The sequence below is a fragment of the Oncorhynchus nerka genome, linkage group LG1 (genome assembly GCF_034236695.1).
Source record: "Oncorhynchus nerka isolate Pitt River linkage group LG1, Oner_Uvic_2.0, whole genome shotgun sequence".
Taxonomy (NCBI): domain Eukaryota; kingdom Metazoa; phylum Chordata; class Actinopteri; order Salmoniformes; family Salmonidae; genus Oncorhynchus; species Oncorhynchus nerka.
This window is the reverse complement of record NC_088396.1, coordinates 41837805-41859307: the sequence shown is the minus strand read 5'-3', so window position 1 is coordinate 41859307 and position 21503 is coordinate 41837805. Positions and strand designations below refer to the sequence as shown.

General features: G+C 50.9%; 1 protein-coding gene across 1 annotated transcript in view; it reads left to right on the top strand.

Moving 5' to 3' along the window:
* LOC115124624 (Krueppel-like factor 7) overlaps window positions 1-21503 on the top strand; it is a 132163-nt gene that overhangs the window by 78495 nt on the left and 32165 nt on the right. The window contains exon 2 of the mRNA XM_065018993.1: window positions 17856-18474. Coding sequence (XP_064875065.1) covers window positions 17856-18474 — 619 coding nt within the window. The remainder of the gene's footprint in view (window positions 1-17855; window positions 18475-21503) is intronic.

The following is a 21503-nucleotide window of genomic DNA, read 5'->3' as shown; positions in this document are numbered from 1 at the left end:
TTAACTGTTTCCACTAGATTCCACAGCCACAAAGTTGAAAGTGGCTATATCATAGAAATTCATAAAATAATTTTTCCTTTTTGGCCATGATGAACAACACCGGTGAAATTAGTGGAAGGGGGGGGGTTGTAGTGGAGGATATTGCCTCCTATCCTTTGCACAAAGGTAATCACAATTGTTAACAGCGTTCCCTCAGAAGTAAAACAGGAAATGACAAACTTTTGCGAGACAATTTTACTTCTGGGTGACCGAGATTAATGTAATTCTGAAATGCCGTGCATTGCAAGGTTACATGGGATTGTTCTCTGTGTATGTTAGAGTAATGCTACCAGCTTGTATTACAGCTCTGCTATAAGTGCTGTAGGTTGGTATATTCACATATGGCCTCTCCTTCACATGTTTTAATCTACACAGTATGTATGGTAAAAGTGTTCAGTTCAGCACTCAGAATTTGAATGGCCCTCCAGGACTAACGTGAATGTGGGGTTGGTTGAAGGAGGCCCTGCTCTCTGGAGATGGACTCGTCATCTGTGGTCCAAATGGAACCCTATTCTCTATATAGTGCACTACTTTGGACCAGGACCCATATGGTGGCAGTGCTCTGGCTCTGCAGACAATTCTGCTGTCGGAGGGAATTGATGGGGATCTTGCTGTGTGCAGCACTCCCTCCCTATAGAAATGGATTGTGGACAGCCAGCACATCATTTTTACACCCTAGACAAATACCGCATGTTGGAGGACAAACCCATGACTTGACAAATGACTCGGGCGACGGGCCGGCAGTGGAGCGACGGCAGGGAAGACATTCGCTTCCAACCAGCCATCATATCCCCCTCCCCATCCCATCCCATCCCCGCGCCAGTGGCGAGGGGCCAAGAGAAACGGGATTCAATTATCCCCCAAATTAAAAGGCATATCTGCCTTGTCTTTTCTTGTTTGAATTTGTCTTTTTCTGCACTATACATGTGTCTGCTGCTGCCTCAGCTGCCCGCTTGCCTGAGCTATTCATTTGTTTTATGGTTATTAGGCTGCCCGGGTGGCAGTGGAGCAGGGCAGGGGTAGCGGTGGGGAGTGAGGACAGGATATGGGAGGGGGGGGGGGTGCTATTTGCTTTGCTGCGAGAGAATGTTTCAGGGAAGTGTGCTTTGTGTGGGGCGAAAGGGGGAAACAGGGTTGGCCAGAGTGTGCTTTGTGGGGGGGGTGTAAGGGGGATGAGGGGGAGAAGGGGAAGGGGGAGGAAGGGGGGAGGGAGGGGTGGCAGGGGTGAGGGGAAGGCAGGGGTGAGGTAGAGTCAGGGGAGGCAGGGGTGAGGGAAAGGCAGGGGTGAGGGGGAGGCAGGGGGAGGGGGAGGCAGGGGTGAAGGAAAGGCAGGGGTGAGGGGAGGCAGGGGTGAGGAGGAGGCAGGGGTGAGGGAAAGACAGGGGTGAGGAGGAGGCAGGGGTGAGGGGAGGCAGGGGTGAGGGAAAGGCAGGGGTGATGGGGAGGCAGGGGTGAGGGAAAGACAGGGGTGAGGAGGAGGCAGGGGTGAGGGGAGGCAGGGGTGAGGGGAAGGCAGGGGTGATGGGGAGGCAGGGTTGAGGGAAAGACAGGGGTGAGGAGGAGGCAGGGGTGAGGGAAAGGCAGGGGTGAGGGGGAGGCAGGGGTGAGGGGGAGGGAGGGGGAGGCAGGGGGGAGGGGAGGCATGGGTGAGGGGAGGCAGGGGTGAGGGAAAGGCAGGGATGAGGGGGAGGCAAGGGTGAGGGGGAGGCAGGGGTGAGGGAAAGACAGGGGTGAGGGGACTGTGGGAGAGACGGACTGGGGGAGAGACAGACTGGGGGAGAGAAGGACTGGGGGAGAGACGGACTGGGGGAGAGAAGGACTGGGGAGAGACGGACTGGGGGAGAGAAGGACTAGGGAGAGACGGACTGGGGGAGAGAAGGACTGGGGGAGAGAAGGACTGGGGGAGAGACGGACTGGGGAAGAGAAGGACTGGGGGAGAGAAGAAGTGGGGGAGAGAAGAAGTGGGGGAGAGACGGACTGGGGGAGAGAAGAAGTGGGGGAGAGACGGACTGGGGGAGAGAAGAAGTGGGGGAGAGAAGGACTTGGTGAGAGAAGGACTGGGGGAGAGAAGGACTGGGGGAGAGAAAGACTGGGGTAGAGAAGAAGTGGGGGAGAGAAGGACTGGTGGAGAGAAGGACTGGGGAGAGAAGGACTGGGGGAGAGAAGGACTGGGGAGAGAAGGACTGGGGGAGAGAAGAAGTGGGGGGAGAGAAGGACTGGGGGAGAGAAGGACTGGGGGAGAGAAGAAGTGGGGGAGAGAAGGACTGGGGGAGAGAAGGACTGCGGGGAGAAGGACTGGGGGAGAGAAGGACTGGAGGAGAGAAGAAGTGGGGGAGAGAAGGACTGGGGGAGAGAAGGACTGGGGAGAGAAGAAGTGGGGGAGAGAAGGACTGGGGGAGAGAAAGACTGGGGTAGAGAAGAAGTGGGGGAGAGAAGGACTGGGGGAGAGAAGGACTGGGGAGAGAAGGACTGGGGGAGAGAAGGACTGGGGAGAGAAGGACTGGGGGAGAGAAGAAGTGGGGGAGAGAAGGACTGGGGGAGAGAAGGACTGGGGGAGAGAAGAAGTGGGGGAGAGAAGGACTGGGGGAGAGAAGGACTGCGGGTTGAAGGACTGGGGGAGAGAAGGACTGGAGGAGAGAAGAAGTGGGGGAGAGAAGGACTGGGGGAGAGAAGGACTGGGGAGAGAAGAAGTGGGGGAGAGAAGGACTGGGGGAGAGAAGGACTGGGGGAGAGAAGAAGTGGGGGAGAGAAGGACTGGGGGAGAGAAGAAGTGGGGGAGAGAAGAACTTGGGGAGATAAGGACTGGGGGAGATAAGGACTGGGGGAGAGAAGGACTGGGGGAGAGAAGAAATGGGAGAGAAGGACTGGGGGAGAGAAGGACTGGGGGAGAGAAGGAATGGGGGAGAGATGGACTGGGGTAGAGAAGGACTGGGGGAGAGAAGGAATGGGGGAGAGAAGGACTGGGGGAGAGAAGGACTGGGGGAGAGAAGGAATGGGAGAGAAGGACTGGGGGAGAGAAGGAATGGGGGAGAGAAGGACTGGGGGAGAGAAGGACTGGGGGAGAGAAGGAATGGGAGAGAAGGACTGGGGAGAGAAGGAATGGGGGAGAGAAGGAATGGGGGAGAGAAGGACTGAGGGAGAGAAGGACTGGGGGAGAGAAGGAATGGGAGAGAAGGACTGAGGGAGAGAAGGACTGGGGGAGAGAAGGAATGGGGGAGAGAAGGAAGGGGAGAGAAGGACTGGTGGAGAGAAGGAATGGGGGAGAGAAGGACTGGGGGAAGAAGGACTGGGGAGAGAAGGACTGTGGGAGAGAAGGAATGGGGGAGAGAAGGAATGGGGGAGAGAAGGACTGGGGGAGAGAAGGAATGGGGGAGAGAAGGGCTGGGGGAGAGAAGGAATGGGGGAGAGAAGGAAGGGGAGAGAAGGACTGGGGGAGAGAAGAAGTGGGGGAGAGAAGGACTGGGGGAGAGAAGGAATGGGGGAGAGAAGGAATAGGGGAGAGCAGGAATGGGGGAGAGAAGGACTGGGGGAGAGAAGGAATGGGGGAGAGAAGGGCTGGGGGAGAGAAGGAATGGGAGAGAAGGACTGGGGGAGAGAAGGACTGGGGGAAGAAGGACTGGGGGAGAGAAGGAATGGGGGAGAGAAGGAATAGGAAAGAAGGACTGGGGGAGAGAAGGACTGGGGGAGAGAAGGAATGGGGGAGAGAAGGACTGGGGGAGAGAAGGACTGGGGGAGAGAAGGAATGGGGGAGAGAAGGACTTGGGGAAAGAAGGACTGGGGGAGAGAAGGAATGGGGGAGAGAAGGACTGGGGGAGAGAAGGAATGGGGGAGAGAAGGTATGGGAGAGAAAGACTGGGGGAGAGAAGGACTGGGGGAGAGAAGGAATGGGAGAGAAGGACTGGGGAGAGAAGGACTGGGGGAGAGAAGGAATGGGGGAGAGAAGGACTGGGGGAGAGAAGGACTGGGGAGAGAAGAAGTGGGGGAGAGAAGGACTGGGGGAGAGAAGAAGTGGGGAGAGAAGAACTTGGGGAGATAAGGACTGGGGGAGAGAAGGACTGGGGGAGAGAAGGACTGGGGGAGAGAAGAAATGGGAGAGAAGGACTGGGGGAGAGAAGGACTGGGGGAGAGAAGGAATGGGGGAGAGATGGACTGGGGTAGAGAAGGACTGGGGGAGAGAAGGAATGGGGGAGAGAAGGACTGGGGGAGAGAAGGACTGGGGGAGAGAAGGAATGGGAGAGAAGGACTGGGGGAGAGAAGGAATGGGGGAGAGAAGGACTGGGGGAGAGAAGGACTGGGGGAGAGAAGGACTGGGGAGAGAAGGAATGGGGGAGAGAAGGAATGGGGGAGAGAAGGACTGAGGGAGAGAAGGACTGGGGAGAGAAGGAATGGGAGAGAAGGACTGAGGGAGAGAAGGACTGGGGGAGAGAAGGAATGGGGGAGAGAAGGAAGGGGAGAGAAGGTCTGTGGGAGAGAAGGAATGGGGGAGAGAAGGAATGGGGGAGAGAAGGAATGGGGGAGAGAAGGGCTGGGGGAGAGAAGGAATGGGGGAGAGAAGGAAGGGGGAGAGAAGGACTGGGGGAGAGAAGGACTGGGGGAGAGAAGGAATGGGGGAGAGAAGGAATGGGGGAGAGAAGGACTGGGGAGAGAAGGAATGGGGGAGAGAAGGGCTGGGGGAGAGAAGGAATGGGAGAGAAGGACTGGGGGAGAGAAGGACTGGGGGAAGAAGGACTGGGGGAGAGAAGGAATGGGGGAGAGAAGGAATAGGAAAGAAGGACTGGGGGAGAGAAGGACTGGGGGAGAGAAGGAATGGGGGAGAGAAGGACTGGGGGAGAGAAGGACTGGGGGAGAGAAGGAATGGGGGAGAGAAGGACTTGGGGAAAGAAGGACTGGGGGAGAGAAGGAATGGGGGAGAGAAGGACTGGGGGAGAGAAGGAATGGGGGAGAGAAGGTATGGGAGAGAAGGACTGGGGGAGAGAAGGACTGGGGGAGAGAAGGAATGGGAGAGAAGGACTGGGGGAGAGAAGGACTGGGGGAGAGAAGGAATGGGGGGAGAGAAGGACTGGGGGAGAGAAGGACTGGGGGAGAGAAGGAATGGGGGAGAGAAGGAATGGGGGAGAGAAGGACTGGGGTAGAGAAGGACTGGGGGAGAGAAGGAATGGGGAGAGAAGGACTGGGGGAGAGAAGGAATGGGGAGAGAAGGACTGAGGGAAAGAAGGACTGGGGGAGAGAAGGAATGGGGAGAGAAGGACTGGGGGAGAGAAGGAATGGGGGAGAGAAGGACTGGGGGAGAGAAGGACTGGGGGAGAGAAGGAATGGGGGAGAGAAGGACTGGGGGAGAGAAGGAATGGGAGAGAAGGACTGGGGGAGAGAAGGAATGGGGGAGAGAAGGACTGGGGGAAAGAAGGACTGGGGGAGAGAAGGAATGGGGGAGAGAAGGACTGGGGAGAGAAGGAATGGGAGAGAAGGACTGGGGGAGAGAAGGAATGGGGGAGAGAAGGAAGGGGAGAGAAGGACTGGGGGAGAGAAGGACTGGGGGAGAGAAGGAATGGGAGAGAAGGACTGGGGGAGAGAAGGACTGGGGGAGAGAAGGAATGGGGGAGAGAAGGACTGGGGGAAAGAAGGACTGGGGAAGAGAAGGAATGGGGGAGAGAAGGACTGGGGAGAGAAGGAGAGAAGGACTGGGGGAGAGAAGGACTGGGGGAGAGAAGGAATGGGGGAGAGAAGGAATGGGGGAGAGAAACTTTGGGGAAAGAAGGACTGGGGGAGAGAAGGAATGGGGGAGAGAAGGACTGGGGGAGAGAAGGAATGGGGAGAGAAGGACTGGGGGAGAGAAGGAATGGGAGAGAAGGACTGGGGAGAGAAGGACTGGGGTAGAGAAGGAATGGGAGAGAAAGACTGGGGGAGAGAAGGAATGGGGGAGAGAAGGACTGGGGGAGAGAAGGAATGGGGGAGAGAAGGAATGGGAGAGAAGGACTGGGGGAGAGAAGGACTGGGGGAGGGGGTTGACACAGGTGCAGCGATGGGGGAGTGGGCAGAGCACTCACACAGCAGGAGTGTCTGATTGGACCCACTCCATAGACTGTTGATTGTCATTGGAGTCAGCCAATGGGGTAGGGGGTTTCAGGGACATAACCTAGGCAATAAAAGCTAGCTGTAGCTCAGGACATTCAGAAGGCTTGGGTTTTGTCGTCTAAATGTAATATTTTCTGTGTTAACTGCATTAGATGAAGAATGTCCCATCAGACATTGACAAGGGGAGTGTTGTACGTCCTGTTCAGATGCTGGTCTATTGTTTTTCTCTACATTATAAGAAAAAAAAGGTTCCAAAAAGGTTCTTCGGCTGTCCCCATAGGAGAACCCTTTTTGGTTCCACATGGAACTCCTTTGGATGGAAAGGGTCCTACATAGAACCCAAAAGGGTTCTACCTGGAACCAAAAAGGGTTCTTACAGGGTTCTCCTATGGGAACAGCCAAAGAACCATTTTAGGTTCTAGATAACATCTTTTTTTCAAAGAGTGTACTCTCTCAACCCTCCTGAACACAGAACCAAATCTCTTTGTTGATATTGAAGTTCTGACAGAACAAGCTGTTCGATTGCCAGGACCTTGGTCTCCCCTTAAAGAGGATCTGTGTCCCAAATTACAGACTATTCCCTTTACAGTGCACTACGTTTGAATAGGGCCCTATGGGGTGTAGTCAAAAGTAGTGCACTATATAGGGAATAGGGTGCCATTTGGGACAGAGATGGGGAGTCTTGTTTCAGATCAAAGGGAATCTCTTTTGCCACGCAGCATTGTGCTGATTGGCTGATGTGTGTTGGAAGTGTCTTTCCATTGGTCTTTCATCTCTTCACTGAGCTTCTTCTTCTGCTCTTAACTTGTGTTTTTAGTCAGAAATCAGTTCACTGGTTTACCTCCGGGTTTTCAATTAAGGCAGCAAAAGCACACACGCTCAGACACACACACACGCTCAGACACACACACACACACGCTCAGACACACACACACACACACACGCTCAGACCCACACACACACACGCTCAGACACACACACACACACACGCTCAGACACACACACACACACATGCTCAGACACACACACACGCTCAGACACACACACACACACACGCTCAGACACACACACACACACACGCTCAGACACACACACACACACACTCAGACACACGCTCAGACACACACACACACACACACAATGCGCTCAGCTCACACACACACACACGCTCAGACACACACACACATGCTCAGATACACACACACACACACACACACACACCCTGTGTTTATTTCCTCTCTCTGTAACTGTATCTTCTAAATGTCAGGAACCCTGGGGCTTAGATAATGGGAGATGTGTGTGTGTGTGTGTGTGTGTGTGTGTGTGTGTGTGTGTGTGTGTGTGTGTGTGTGTGTGTGTGTGTGTGTGTGTGTGTGTGTGTGTGTCTGAGCGTGTATGTGTGTGTGTCTGAGCGTGTGTGTGTGTGTTTATGTTTCAGCTGTCGTTTCCTCCTCCTCCTTGACTGACATAGCAGCCCTGCTTCACCCCGACCCCCTGACGCCCCCTCCACTGTCACTCAGCCCACCATCACACACACACACCCTGCTTCACCCCAACCCCCTCCACTGTCACTCAGCCCACCATCACACACACACACCCTGCTTCACCCCGACCCCCTGACCCCCTCCACTGTCACTCAGCCCACCATCACACACACACACCCTGCTTCACCCCAACCCCCTCCACTGTCACTCAGCCCACCATCACACACACACACCCTGCTTCACCCCAACCCTCCCTCCACTGTCACTCAGCCCACCATCACACACACACCCTGCTTCACCCCGACCCCCTGACCCCCCCTCCACTGTCACTCAGCCAACCATCACACACACACACCAACCATCACACACACACACCCTGCTTCACCCCAACCCCCTGACCCCTTCTCCACTGTCACTCAGCCCAAATGGCTTTGGGACAGATAGCATCTAGCTACCTCTCACTGGGAGAGTGAAGCGCTCTCCTTCCCTCTCCCCTTTCTCTGTGTCTCTCTATCCTTCTACCTTCTTTTATCACTCTCCACTTTCTCCATGTATCTGTCCCATTCCTCTCTCTCTCTCTGGATAGAAGTTTGTAATAAGGTTACTTGGAGAGGAGGGGGGAAGGCGAAGCGATAGGAATTTGAAACGTCTCCTGCTGTTGATGGTGAGTGTCTGTCACTCCTCCCATCCTCCCGTTCCGATGGCTCTCCTCCCCTCTGGCAGACAGGGCTGTTTCAGCCTAATTGTGGTGTCGTTACAGAACTAATGGTGCAGCAGGTTCCGCAGGCTCCTCATCGCTCCCATAGAAACACTCAAACCACTCCTAACACTTTTCCTAACGCCCCCGACAAACTAAACGGCAGAGGAGCGCGTCCGGGGGGCTGAACAAACAGGGATATCATCTCAGAGATGAATCAAGGGTGCAGTCCCAATTTTACAGAGGAATGGTTATGATGTCTGGTGTGTGTGTGTGTGTGTGTGTGTGTGTGTGTGTGTGTGTGTGTGTGTGTGTGTGTGTGTGTGTGTGTGTGTGTGTGTGTGTGTGTGTGTGGTATAATAGCCGTGGTGGAGTTACAACACCCTGGGTTATTGTTATGAACACCAGACGGGAGATGGCCCGTTACAGACAGACTTAATTCAGTCTCATTGGGAACAGCCAGTCTCATTGAATGATACACTAGGAGGATATTGGGGGGGGCTGTAGTCTCCAAAATGGCACCTTTCTTAAGCTATACAGTAAAGCCCCTCAAGGCACAATGAGGTTTTCTGCTGTGAAATCAAAGGTCTTGGCACGTAGGCTACCACACACACACACACACACACACAGGCTTCCCATCAGCAAATTAGCTGAATAAAGAGTATCTCTTTACTGGCTCGTTTGAGTGGCTAATTACTCATCAGCGCTGTGTAGGGAGAGAGAGAGCAAGAGAGAGAGAGAGAGAGAGAGAGAGAAAGGGGGAGAAGAGACAGAGAGGGAGAGGGAGAGAGAGAGGAGAAAGGGGGAGAAGAGACAGAGAGGGAGAGAGAGAGGAGAAAGGGGGAGAAGAGACAGAGAGGGAGAGAGAGAGGAGAAAGGGGGAGAAGAGACAGAGAGGGAGAGGGAGAGAGAGAGGAGAAAGGGGGAGAAGAGACAGAGAGGGAGAGAGAGAGGAGAAAGGGGAGAAGAGACAGAGAGGGGAGAGAGAGAGGAGAAAGGGGGAGAAGAGACAGAGAGGGGAGAGGGAGAGAGAGAGGAGAAAGGGGGAGAAGAGACAGAGAGGGAGAGAGAGAGGAGAAAGGGGGAGAAGAGACAGAGAGGGAGAGGGAGAGAGAGAGGAGAAAGGGGGAGAAGAGACAGAGAGGGAGAGGGAGAGAGAGAGGAGAAAGGGGGAGAAGGAGAGTAGAGAAGAGAGAGAGAGAGAAGAGCTTCTGTAGAAAGCAAAAGACCTTTAATTAAACCTATTTGAATGAGATAGAACGTCAACCCCCAAACAGAAGGGAGAGAGAGAGAAATACACACACTCCTAGATGCGGGAGAGAGGGAGAAATACACACACTCCTAGATGCGGGAGAGAGAGAGAAATACACACACTCCTAGATGCGGGAGAGAGATAATATGAAGGTATTAGCTTAGATAATCTAATGACTGTATTATGCCTGAAAAGGATGCTAGGCCATTGAGAGAAACTCCAAATCGGATATTAGTTTTGTTCATCCTAAATGGCACCCTATTACCTAAATAGTGCACTACTTTCGACCAGAGCCCTATTGTTAGCCTCTCAGTAGTACACTACAAATGGAATGGGGTGCCATTTGGGACAGAATGGTGATCATTTCCCCTTTGTGTGTCTAGTTGGAGTCCAGCTGGATGGTGTAATAAAAGTTATAACAGTCAGTGTAGATGTAGTGGTGGTTGTGGTCCTCTCTGTTATAACAGTCAGTGTAGATGTAGTGGTGGTTGTGGTCCTCTCTGTTATAACAGTCAGTGTAGATGTAGTGGTGGTTGTGGTCCTCTCTGTAATAACAGTCAGTGTAGATGTAGTGGTGGTTGTGGTCCTCTCTGTTATAACAGTCAGTGTAGATGTAGTGGTGGTTGTGGTCCTCTCTGTTATAACAGTCAGTGTAGATGTAGGGGTGGTTGTGGTCCTCTCTGTAATAACAGTCAGTGTAGATGTAGTGGTGGTTGTGGTCCTCTCTGTTATAACAGTCAGTGTAGATGTAGTGGTGGTTGTGGTCCTCTCTGTAATAACAGTCAGTGTAGATGTAGAGGTGGTGGTTGTGGTCCTCTCTGTTATAACAGTCAGTGTAGATGTAGTGGTGGTTGTGGTCCTCCCTGTTATAACAGTCAGTGTAGATGTAGTGGTGGTTGTGGTCCTCTCTGTAATAACAGTCAGTGTAGATGTAGGGGTGGTTGTGGTCCTCTCTGTTATAACAGTCAGTGTAGATGTAGTGGTGGTTGTGGTCCTCTCTGTTATAACAGTCAGTGTAGATGTAGTGGTGGTTGTGGTCCTCTCTGTTATAACAGTCAGTGTAGATGTAGTGGTGGTTGTGGTCCTCTCTGTTATAACAGTCAGTGTAGATGTAGTGGTGGTTGTGGTCCTCTGTTATAACAGTCAGTGTAGATGTAGTAGATGTGTAGACACACACACACACACACTGTGACACACAGGCTCGCTCACACACACACACACACACACACAATATATATATATATATTTGATATAGTCCTGTGAATGAACCTGGTTTATGCAATGTGTTTTGAGCCGCAGCACAGTGAGTGGTTCAGTTAGTATGAAATGACCTTTATCCGTATGTTCTGGGGCGAAGCAGGGGCCTACTCACGCTAGCAGCCACAGTCACGAGCCAGCAGGCTCCCATAATGCACTGATCCATCCCCCTGCAGGGAGTGTGTGTGTGTGTGTGCGTGCGTGCGTGCGTGCGTGCGTGCGTGCGTGCGTGCGTGTATCGGTAAGTGTGTGTTACCTGATAGTCATTGCATATGAAAAACATAAAGGTCCTACATGAAATCCTACTGGACATGTGTGTGATATTACCTTCCCCTGTTCATCCCCTGAGGTGAGTCACTGACCATTCGGTGGGCATAGTCACAGTTGAGGACTCTTAATGGGCTGTTTTAACCTAATGGATGGTCACTTGGCAGCAGGGGCCATGGCTAGGCCTATCTCCAATGTTGCTTTCACAATGTGTTAGTGATTGATCCAATGTAACAAGAAATAAATCAAATGTCCCGACTTGGCCGTGCCTGACTGCAGATTGTACTACACATTACAGTCACGGAAAATAATATGAGTTGGACAAAGGAATCTCCCAAAGCCTTAGAACTGTCAAAGCCTTAGAACTGTCAAAGCCTTAGAACTGTCAAAGCCTTAGAACTGTCAAAACCTTAGAACTGTCAAAGCCTTAGAACTGCCAAACCCTTAGAACTGTCAAAGCCTTAGAACTGTCAAAGCCTTAGAACTGTCAAAACCTTAGAACTGTCAAAGCCTTAGAACTGTCAAAGCCTTAGAACTGCCAAAGCCTTAGAACTGCCAAAACCTTAGAACTGTCAAAGCCATAGAACTGTCAAAGCCTTAGAACTACCAAAGCCTTAGAACTGTCAAAGTCTTAGAACTGTCAAAGCCTTAGAACTGTCAAAGCCTTAGAACTGTCAAACCCTTAGAACTGTCAAAGCCTTAGAACTGTCAAAGCCTTAGAACTGTCAAAGCCTTAGAACTCCCAAAGCCTTACAACTGTCAAAGCCTTATAACTGTAGCGTTTACAAAATACTTTGTTACTGTGTCGTCGTTACTATATCTACACAATGCTTATCAGCCAAAATTCTGTGAGAGACATCCCGCACCCACTCCTCCGTGAGAGACATCCCGCACCCCCTCCTCCGTGAGAGACATCCCGCACCCCCTCCTCCGTGAGAGACATCCCGCACCCACTCCTCCGTGAGAGACATCCCGCACCCCCTCCTCCGTGAGAGACATCCCGCACCCCCTCCTCCGTGAGAGACATCCCGCACCCCCTCCTCCGTGAGAGACATCCCGCACCCCCTACTCCGTGAGAGACATCCCGCACCCCCTCCTCCGTGAGAAACATCCCGCACCCCCTCCTCCGTGATAAACATCCGGCACCCCCTCCTCCGTGAGAGACATCCCGCACCCCCTCCTCCGTGAGAAACATCCCGCACCCCCTCCTCCGTGAGAAACATCCCACACCCCCTCCTCCGTGAGAAACATCCCGCACCCCTCCTCCGTGAGAGACATCCCGCACCCCCTCCTCCGTGAGAGACATCCCGCACCCCCTCCTCCGTGAGAGACATCCCGCACCCCCTCCTCCCTGAGAGTCATCCCGCACCCCTCCTCCGTGAGAGACATCCCGCACCCACTCCTCCGTGAGAGACTCCCGCACCCCCTCCTCCGTGAGAAACATCCCGCACCCCCTCCTCCGTGAGAGACATCCCGCACCCCCTCCGAAGCAAGTTCTGTGATTTATGCTCATACGCAAATGTGCCTCCGTTGGAATTTATTTATTTATTTTACCTTTAATTAACCAGGCAAGTCAGTTAAGAACATATTCTTATTTTCAATGACGGCCTGGGAACAGTGACGGCCTGTTCAGGGGCAGAACAACAGATTTGTACCTTGTCAGCTCAGGGGTTTGAACTTGCAACCTTCCGGTTACTAGTCCAACGCTCTAACCACTAGAATGCTATTTTAAAACAGAAGTAAAACTAGGAAAACATAAAGGTTATCATCCTACAACAGACACCCAACTACAACTTGTACTGCTGGTTTTGTCACAAGGGGAGGGCTGTATCATAACTAGAACCACAGGGGACAGAGCTGCCTAGAAGTGCTGCATGCCTTTAGATACATCATGACCCAGTATTTCCTGAGTTAAGATCATAGAAATATGACAGTTGTAAGGCAGCTATAATTTGCACTGATGACATGGATTAAAGTGCCGGAAGGCTTGACTTCATTCCGCTCCCCTCTCTCTGCCAAAGTCCTTTAGCTGTGTCATGCCCAAACAGAACAATCTAATATCTAAACTGGCCACTGTGACGGCACAACAATATTGTAGAACCAATCTGAAGAATGTGCTGAGTGGACAGTTAGTGAGCTGTGCTCTGCTCTCTATTTTCCCCTTATGGCAAGGCATTGCTCATTCTAATGAAGCCCTAGCAAATAATAAACACAAGAGAGTGTGTGTGCGTGCGCGTGCGTGCTCACGGGCAGATATATGTGTGTGTGTGTGTGCGTGTGTATATGTGTGTGTGTGTGTATGTGTGTGTGTGTGTGCGTTCGTGCGTGCGTGCGTGTGCGTATATGTGAGTGTGTATATGTGTGTGTATATGTGTGTGTGTGTGTGTGTGTGTGTGTGTGTGTGTGTGTGTGTGTGTGTATCAGGGTTTTCATCAGGAAGATGTGGCACCGGACATTTGACCTGCAGCATTTTAATTTACTGGATATTTCAGAAATGAAAGAACCCACATACATTGGGTGCATCACCTGATTAGGGCCACAATCCACGGTGCTCAGAACGACAGAAATAACATTTACATTATGGTGATTCATATTCACAGAACATGCAAATCAAGGATGCAACGATGTGCGATCCTTTATCAAATTATGATACGCATTTTCCTCATCCAACAAGACGAGTAATGAACAGCAACATCACCAGCCTGTGTCAATCTACTATCCCCCATAGTAGAAAAGTTGACCTATTCTATTGCTCAGCTTGTGGAGAAAGAAATAACCTATTCCAAACAGACTCTGGGACAGTTGTGGGACGATAGATCCCAAATTCATACAACCAGTAGGCCAAGGCTACAGAAAACAAACGTTTAAAACAATGAGTCTAATGCAACAGAATAGGCTAAAAAGCATTATTTCAATATGGGATTGATTTTTTCTTCTCCTAGATAATTGGCAATTTTATTGAACAGCTTAAAAAAGTAAACTTGTGGTGTGTGTGCGTGTGTGTCCGCCTTGGTCTTAGTATTTTGTGTTTTCTTTCATTATTTGTTCAGGCCAGGGTGTGACATGGGTTTATTGTATTGTCGTATTGGGGTTTTTGTAGGCATTGGGATTGTGGTTGATTAGGGGTGTCTAGTATAGGCTTGGCTGCCTGAGGCGGTTCTCAATCAGTCAGGTGATTCTTGTTTTCTCTGATGGGGAACCGTATTTAGGTAGCCTGGGTTTCACTGTGTATTTCGTGGGTGATTGTTCCTGTCTCTGTGTAGTGTTCAGCAGATAGGCTGTAATAGGTTTCACGTTCCGTTTGTTGTTTTTGTATTTATTAGTTATTTCATGTATCGTTCCGTTTTTCTTCATTAAAGACATGAGTAACCACCACGCTGCATTTCGGTTCGACTCTCTTTTGACAAACGAAGAACGCCGTTACAGGATCACCCACCACACTCGGACCGAGCAGCGTGTTAACAGGCAGCAGCGAAGGGAGGACGTTATGGACAGCAGAGGCTTGGAGTATACGACGTGGGAAGAAATAGACAGGTGGGCGGCCGACCCAGAGAGAGTGCCTGAGCCCGCCTGGGATTCGCTGGAGCAGTGCGAAGAGGGCTATAGACGAATGGAGTCGAAAAGAAAGACACGGCGGCGCAGAGCGAAACCCGAAAGTCACCCCCAAATATTTATTGGGGGAGGGCTCAGGGAGAGAGTAGCAGAGTCAGGAGTCAGACCTGAGCCTACTCTCCCTGTTAATCGTGAAGAGCCGGTGTTAGAGGTGAGCGAAGCAGAGACTGTGAAGGAGTTAATGGGGAAAGTGGAGGAGAGAGTAATGAGGGAGTTGCTAGCTTGGTGCTATAGGTACAAAATTCGTCCGACGGAGCGAGTCAGGGATTTGATGGCACCTGGGGCAGCGCTCCATACTCGTCCTGAGGTGCGTGTTAGTCGGCTGGTGAGAATTGTGCCAGCCTCACGCACTAGGCCTCCTGTGTACCTACCTAGCCTTGCACGTCCTGTGCCAGTCCTGCTCTCAGGCTCTCCAGTACACCTTCACGGTCCAGTCCATCCTGTGCCACCTTCACACACCAGTCCTCCGGTGGCAGCTCCCCGCACCAGGCTTCCTGTGCGTGTCCTCGATCCAGTACCACCAGTTCCAGCACCACGCACCAGGCCTTCAGTGCGCCTCGCCTGTTCAGCGCAGCCAGCGCTTTCCTCCTCTCCTGCGCTGTTGGAGTCTCCCGCCTGTTTAGCGCAGCCAGAGCCTTCCTCCTCTACAGCGCTGCCGGAGCCTCCTGCCTGTTCAGCGCAGCCAGAGCCTTCCTCCTCTACAGCGCTGCCGGAGCCTCCTGCCTGTTCGGAGCAGCCTGAGCTGTCAGTCTGCATGAAGCAGCCAGAGTTGCCAGTCTGCAAGGAGCTGCTAGTCTGCAAGGAGCTGCCAGTCTGCAAGGTGCTGCCAGCCTGCATGGAGCAGTCAGAGCTGTCAGCCTGCATGGAGCAGTCAGAGCTGTCAGTCTGTATGAAGCAGCCAGAGATGTCAGTCTGCATGAAGCAGCCAGAGCTGTCAGTCTGCATGAACCAGCCAGAGCTGTCAGTCTGCATGAAGCAGCCAGAGATGTCAGTCTGCAAAGAGCTGCCAGTCTGCAAGGAGCTGTCAGTCTGCAAGGAGCTGTCAGTCTGCAGGGAGCTGTCAGCCTGCATGGAGCAGCCAGAGCTGTCAGTCCAGTGGGGTTCTGGGGAGGACTATTAGGCCATGGTCGGCGGAGAGGGTGGATTATCCCAGGACGCGAGGGGGAGGAACTATGACATTTATGAAGTGGGGTCCACGTCCCGAGCCGGAACCGCCACCATGGACAGACGACCACCCGGACCCTCCCTGTGGTTTTGAGGTGCGTCCGGGAGTCCGCACCTTAGGGGGGGGGGGGTTCTGTCACTTCTTGGTCTTAGTATTTTGTGTTTTCTTTAATTATTTGTTCAGGCCAGGGTGTGACATGGGTTTATTGTATTGTCGTATTGGGGTTTTTGTAGGCATTGGGATTGTGGTTGATTAGGGGTGTCTAGTATAGGCTTGGCTGCCTGAGGCGGTTCTCAATCAGTCAGGTGATTCTTGTTTTCTCTGATGGGGAACCGTATTTAGGTAGCCTGGGTTTCACTGTGTATTTCGTCGGTGATTGTTCCTGTCTCTGTGTAGTGTTCAGCAGATAGGCTGTAATAGGTTTCACGTTCCGTTTGTTGTTTTTGTATTTATTAGTTATTTCATGTATCGTTCCGTTTTTCTTCATTAAAGACATGAGTAACCACCACGCTGCATTTCGGTTCGACTCTCTTTTGACAAACGAAGAACGCCGTTACAGTGTGTTTGTGTGTTTTAAAGAGGAGATTTTTGGGGTTTATTTTCTGGTAGGGGATGGTTTAAACGAGAGGTGAGAGACCAGCCTAAATATAATAACCTGTCTACTGATTGTTTGGTAAACACTGTGCCCTCTCTGCATGTATCTCTCTCTCTCTTTCTCTCAATTCAATTCAATTCAAGGGGCTTTATTGGCATGGGAAACATGTGTTAACATTGCCAAAGCAAGTGAGGTAGATAATATACAAAAGTGAAATAAACAATCAAAATTAACAGTAAACATTACACATACATTACACATCTCTCTCTATCTGTCTCTCTCTCTTTCTCTGTTGCTCTCTCTCCCTCTGTCACACTCTCTCTCTCTCTCTCGCTCTCCCTCTTTCGGTTTCTCTGTTGCTCTCTCTCTGTTGCTCTCTCTCTCTGTTGCTCTCTCTCTCTCTCTCTCTATGAAGAGGAGTGGAGGGAAACAGTGAGGCCAGCACAGTTCACAGCTCTGGAGAGCTCTCCCAGGCAGGAGCAATCAATCACAGAGTAATCCCCTCTCTCTCTGGGCTCGGCTAGAGGCAGGTGACATGGTCCACACTGCCTCTCTCAAAGAGCTTGGCTAGAGGCAGGGTGATATGTTCCACAATGACCCTCCCTCTAGGCTCGGCTAGGGGCAGGTGACATGCTCCACATTGCCTCTCTCTCTGGAGCGGTTAGACCACTGGACCATACTGGTGTGATGTGAGGAAATTATAGTCAGATTGTGATGGTGGTTAGATTAGCAGAGCCGGATGTGTATCTAGTCAGATTGTGATGGTGGTTAGATTAGCAGAGCCGGATGTGTATCTAGTCAGATTGTGATGGTGGTTAGATTAGCAGAGCCAGATGTGTATCTAGTCAGATTGTGATGGTGGTTAGATTAGCAGAGCCGGATGTGTATCTAGTCAGATTAGCAGAGCCAGACCTGTATTTTCCACCATCATTTGCAAATAAATTCATTAAAAATCCTACAATGTGATTTTCTGGATTTTTTGTGTTATTTTGTCTGTCATAGTTGAAGTGTACCTATGATGAAAATTACAGGCCTCTCTCATCTTTTTAAGTGGGAGAACTTGCACAATTGGTGGCTGACTAAATACTTTTTTGCCCCACTGTACCTAGATATGATCTATTGTTTCATAAAGGGCTGATATGATCTATTGTTTATTTTAGGGCTGATATGATCTATTGTTTCATAAAGGGCTGATATGATCTATTGTTTATTTTAGGGCTGATATGATCTATTGTTTATTTTAGGGCTGATATGATCTATTGTTTATTTTAGGGCTGATATGATCTGTTGTTTCATAAAGGCCTGATATAATTTGTTGTTTGGTATTGGTCTGATACAGTATGTGTGGATTAGGGAGTGTTATGGTGAGGCTGACCATGAGTCCCTGTTTCTGACCGTGTCTCTCTGTCTTACAGACGTGCCTGGAGTTGGAGCGGTACCTGCAGACGGAGCCCAAGCGTCTATCAGAGCTGTTTGACGAGGAGCTCGACTGCCTCCTGACGCCTGCCTTCGTGGAGGGTGCTGACAGTGACCTGATGGATCCCCTGGACCCACTCCTCCCCAGCCCCCCTCCCCTCCTCGTCTCCCTCCCCAAGGTCCTACATGCCCCACACCTCCACAACACCAAGGCCTCTGAAAAAGAGTCTGGAGCAAAGAACACCAAGGAGGGGGTCAACGGGGTCAACGCTGCCCAGCTGAGTGCCGTCACCTCCCTCACGCCGCCTTCCTCGCCGGAGCTGGGCCGCCACCTGGTCAAGCCCACGCAGACTCTCACCGCTACAGCCGACGGCACGCTCACGCTCAAACTGGTGGCCAAGAAGGTTGGTCTGAACGCAGCCAAGCTGGTGGCCATGCACGCCACACTACCCTCGCCGCCCAGTAGGGGGGCACACAGTGACAGCGAGCAGGGGTCTGGGTCGCTGGGGGGAGATATCCCTGAGAACAAGAAGAGAGTCCATCGCTGCCAGTTCAACGGCTGCAGGAAGGTTTACACCAAGAGTTCCCATCTGAAGGCCCACCAGAGAACACACACAGGTGAGACAGAACTTAACCTTGTACACTGTGTACCAGGCATCAAACACACTGCCTGAAAACACACAGCCTGAAAACTGTCTAGCCTGGCCATGCACCTACAGTAACACAGGTGCAACATGCACCTAACACAAGAGCCAGAAAGATGAATGCTTTAGGTTTTAACGCTCTGCCTGAAAACAGAAAGATGAATACTTTAGGTTTTAACGCTCTGCCTGAAAACAGAAAGATGAATGCTTTAGGTTTTAACGCTCTGCCTGAAAACATCTGCTTGGCTATCAGTTCGCAGCTTGATTGGGGTAAGTGAAAGGATTGCAATCCAAACATATCAAGTAAAAACAATGAGGCATTATTGATCTATCCCTCTATCTCCCAGTGTGAGCTAAAAATAAATATTTAATCTCTGCAGTGATGCCTTTCTCATTCACCTCAGTGACTCTATTGAGTGTCTAACTGAAACCAGTCTCTCCATCCACAAGCTGCCAGCGAGGGAGTGATATGGTAATTGCCAGATGATTGATAGACTGACAGGTCTAAATGGAGTCTCCGTGCTAATTCAGCCATATCTGCTGCAGCCTGGAGTATCCACCGCTGCCCTCCCTGTGAACCAGAGAGAGAGAGAGAAGTCCCAGGCTAACATGGCCCCCGCTTAGCATTAGTCGTAGCGTTAGCATCAGTGTTAGTTCCGCTAATCCTTCTCCTGAGGCCTGCTGTTGACTCGGCAGGTTTCATGGCTGCCACGCGCTACAGCGCTAGCGATGCTAATCAGCAAGGCGGTTCGTTCGCCCCTTCCTTCTTTCCAACCACCAAAATGGGAGGAGGGAAAGGGGGGGGGGGTGAGTGAGGGATAGAAGAGAAAACAACTGCAGCATGCTGCCTATAGCTGTGTAGCTCCGGCCCTGGTATGCCCATTACAAGACAAGAGCAGTGCAGTACAGGGATGGAATTCACCCAATTCCCTTCTTTGGTTATGATGTCCATACATCAGGACACACAGGGAGGGAGATTCAGATTAGTGCAGGATTTAAAGGTCCCCAATATAGCTGTTTTTATCTCCATTTCAAATCATTTCTGGGTAGCAATGTAAGTACCTTACTGTGATTTTTTTCAATTAAAAAGAGCAAAAGAGCAATTTGTCAAGTAATATTTTAGCTAGGGCTGTCTGGGAGTGGTCTGAGTGGGGAGGCGAAAACTGAAAACTAGCTGTTATTGGCAGAGAGGTTTGGAACTCAAACAGCTCTTACACTAAAAGGGCATTATCATAATTTTGTATAATTTCACAGTATTATTCCAACCTCATAGTGTAGTAAATATACATAAGGTAAAAATTTGTTTTTGAGTCCACTGGGCCTGGGAGCCAGGCTGCATGGGGTTGACATCAATAGCAGCTTCGGTTCAGACATTCCATAAGGAACCAACACAGCCTTTCACTGAGGTATAAAAACCATAGAATTAGAATGTCCATACGACCGTTTGGAATTCCCCTCAACCACGCCCACAAATTGGAGGAAACAAACATTATTTCCTATTGACCCCCATTGTAAAAGACCCAACTTCGTCATCGATTTTGGGGAAATATGTATTTTGGGGAATTTGTGTTGTTCAATGTACATGTAACCAGGTACTGTTCACACATAGGGAAATAGAGCCTGAGAGAAAACACAGTGACTTCAGGCTAGTCGGCGTGTGAAAGTGGGAAATCTGAGGACATGGTGTCCAAGTAGGCTACACGTACCTACGCGTGAGGAAAACCTTTCATCACATGTAAGACCTTTAACTTGTTTAGTATACTTAGTTTGAACCTATACTCACTACTTGTGGCTGTATAGTCTGTTTGTGTTGTTGGTCTTGGCTAGCTTAATGTTCTGGTCGGTAACTAGGTAGCACTCACTCACTCACATGGTTGTATAGTCTGTTTGTGTTGTTGGTCTTGGCTAGCTTAATGTTCTGGTCGGTAACTAGGTAGCACTCACTCACATGGCTGTATAGTCTGTTTGTGTTGTTGGTCTTGGCTAGCTTAATGTTCTGGTCGGTAACTAGGTAGCACTCACTCACAGGGCTGTATAGTCTGTTTGTGTTGTTGGTCTTGGCTAGCTTAATGTTCTGGTCGGTAACTAGGTAGCACTCACTCACATGGTTGTATAGTCTGTTTGTGTTGTTGGTCTTGGCTAGCTTAATGTTCTGGTCGGTAACTAGCTAGCGCTCACTCACATGGCTGCTAGGACCGTCATGAAAAGGGGAATACTGGAATCCCTACAATATGAAGTGTGTCTGTGAGAACACGTGGGAGCAGGCAATGTTGAAAAGTCATCTTTAGACTTGTTGTACTTTCTCAAAGGTAGTTTTGTAATTGACTAAAACAAGCCGACAACAAGAAAATTGCATTTGAAAAAGGTCACGGATTTGCTGTGGACCAATGGGGTAACCGTAGGTTACCACGGGTTTTTTTCCCCACAGGCAGGACACTGACTGGAACTGTTCTAGTCAGAACAGAAAACCAACCAACATTTTCCTATTTTCACTCCTCTGGTGTTGGGAATATGATGGTTTGTTTTAGGGAGATGGGAGCTGCTGCATGGATGAAACTCTAGGAAATGGGCCAGTCTGTCTGCTGTAACTTCAGCTGAGAGCTGAGAGATCATAATAGGCCCTACGCTCTATCTCCAGTTGACTGTGGAAATGTAATTAACTGCAGAACACAGGCACCTGTGATGCTGGTGGGAGGGGGTGATGAGGCAGAGGGGGTGCGTTGCTAGGAGACCATATCAGAAACAGGCGAGAGGAGAGTCCGTAATTGGCTGATTATTTGCAGCTCCTCGTACCAGTCTCAGCCTGTTTCAACAAAGTGCTGCCCATTCCAACTACCCCTGCCCCTAACACCAACACCATTCACCCCTCAAATCCAGCTTCCCCCCCACCCCCAAGAAAACCTCCCACCCGCCCCAACCTGCTCTCTTTTTGGGGGGATTTGGGTTGCCTGGCAACTGTATTAGACTCATCCAGAGCAGAGCCATAATTGGCCGGTGGTGCTG